The 1,216-nt window shown below is 31.7% G+C and overlaps 1 protein-coding gene across 1 annotated transcript in view; it reads left to right on the top strand.

The window, feature by feature from the left end:
• Positions 1 to 1,216, top strand: part of LOC106884224 (GTPase-activating Rap/Ran-GAP domain-like protein 3) — a 1,434,052-nt gene that overhangs the window by 411,031 nt on the left and 1,021,805 nt on the right. Inside the window, exon 3 of the mRNA XM_052965840.1 lies at positions 956 to 1,114. Within this exon, the coding sequence (XP_052821800.1) occupies positions 956 to 1,114 (159 nt within the window). The remainder of the gene's footprint in view (positions 1 to 955; positions 1,115 to 1,216) is intronic.

The raw sequence follows: 1,216 nt of genomic DNA on the forward strand, positions 1-1,216 counted from the left end.
ATATATATATATATATATATATATATATATATATATATAGAGAGAGAGAGAGAGAGAGAGAGAGAGAGAGAGATTGAGAGAGAGATATTAAAGTTAGTAGAAATAGCAAGGTTAGTTGAATTAGAAGACAGAAAAGATGGTTGTGGAGGATATAGGTAACAAACGTTTCTATGGATGCTGTGAAGAATGAAAAAAGGTAAGATAAATTGATACCCTGAAAACATAAAAGTACCAAAGAATGTTGAGAATATTGGTAAGAATATTGAGAATACTGAGCTATTAAAAACAAAGTCATTTCAATTAATACATATAATGACCACGTGAAGGAGAACGGAATCGGTAGATTGAGATGTTGGTAAGAATGCTAAAAACAATGAAAATTAAAGTATGGAGAGGAGTAGGATAGGTAGAGGTTGTTGGCAAGAATGAAGTAATGAAAATTAAAAAAAGAAACTCTGGGAAAAGCAATTAAATTTCAAGAACTCATTTGTTTACGCTGTAAGCAACAAACGTATACATACAAAGAATTGAGAGAGAATATTGACGAAAGGAGCGGTCATATACATTGACATGTCATATCAAATAGTTATTTCTAGAGAGAAGTTATTTTAACACATACACTCATTTCATAGTTTTAGTTTTCAAGATTATTAAATTTACACGAGATTTCCATTACAGCCAGGTTACGCTATATAAGTTCTTCAAAGCAGGACAGTGTACCCGCATCGCAGATATGCATATACGTATGCACAAACAGAAATAATATACCGATGCTTTGCATTAATCATGTTTTGCTCGCCAGTTCTGAATTATATAAGTTTATTTACATATTGAAAGGTAAACATTACAGGACTTTATTTGAATAAATGAACCCTAATTTTTATTAAAATAAACGACGATACCAAATGCATAATCGAATTTCATATTTGCCTTAAGAATTGTTAATCTCTTGCAGGATTAATCGTGAAAGACAGGCGGAATGTAGACGTAGAGCAATGCAAGGGAGAGCGTCGATAGACAGCACTTCATGGCATATGCTACGGAGTGTATCAGAGGAGAGAAGACAGTCATCCGGCAGTTACCTTTCACCAACAACGAATGCAATTCAACTTGGGTAAGTCTTATTGTTACAAACTTATTTTGCTCTAAAGAAAAATATAATAAAATAACCAAACTAACTTTCCCATATATATATATATATATATATATATATATA

The sequence above is a fragment of the Octopus bimaculoides genome, chromosome 2 (assembly GCF_001194135.2).
Source record: "Octopus bimaculoides isolate UCB-OBI-ISO-001 chromosome 2, ASM119413v2, whole genome shotgun sequence".
Taxonomy (NCBI): Eukaryota; Metazoa; Mollusca; class Cephalopoda; order Octopoda; family Octopodidae; genus Octopus; species Octopus bimaculoides.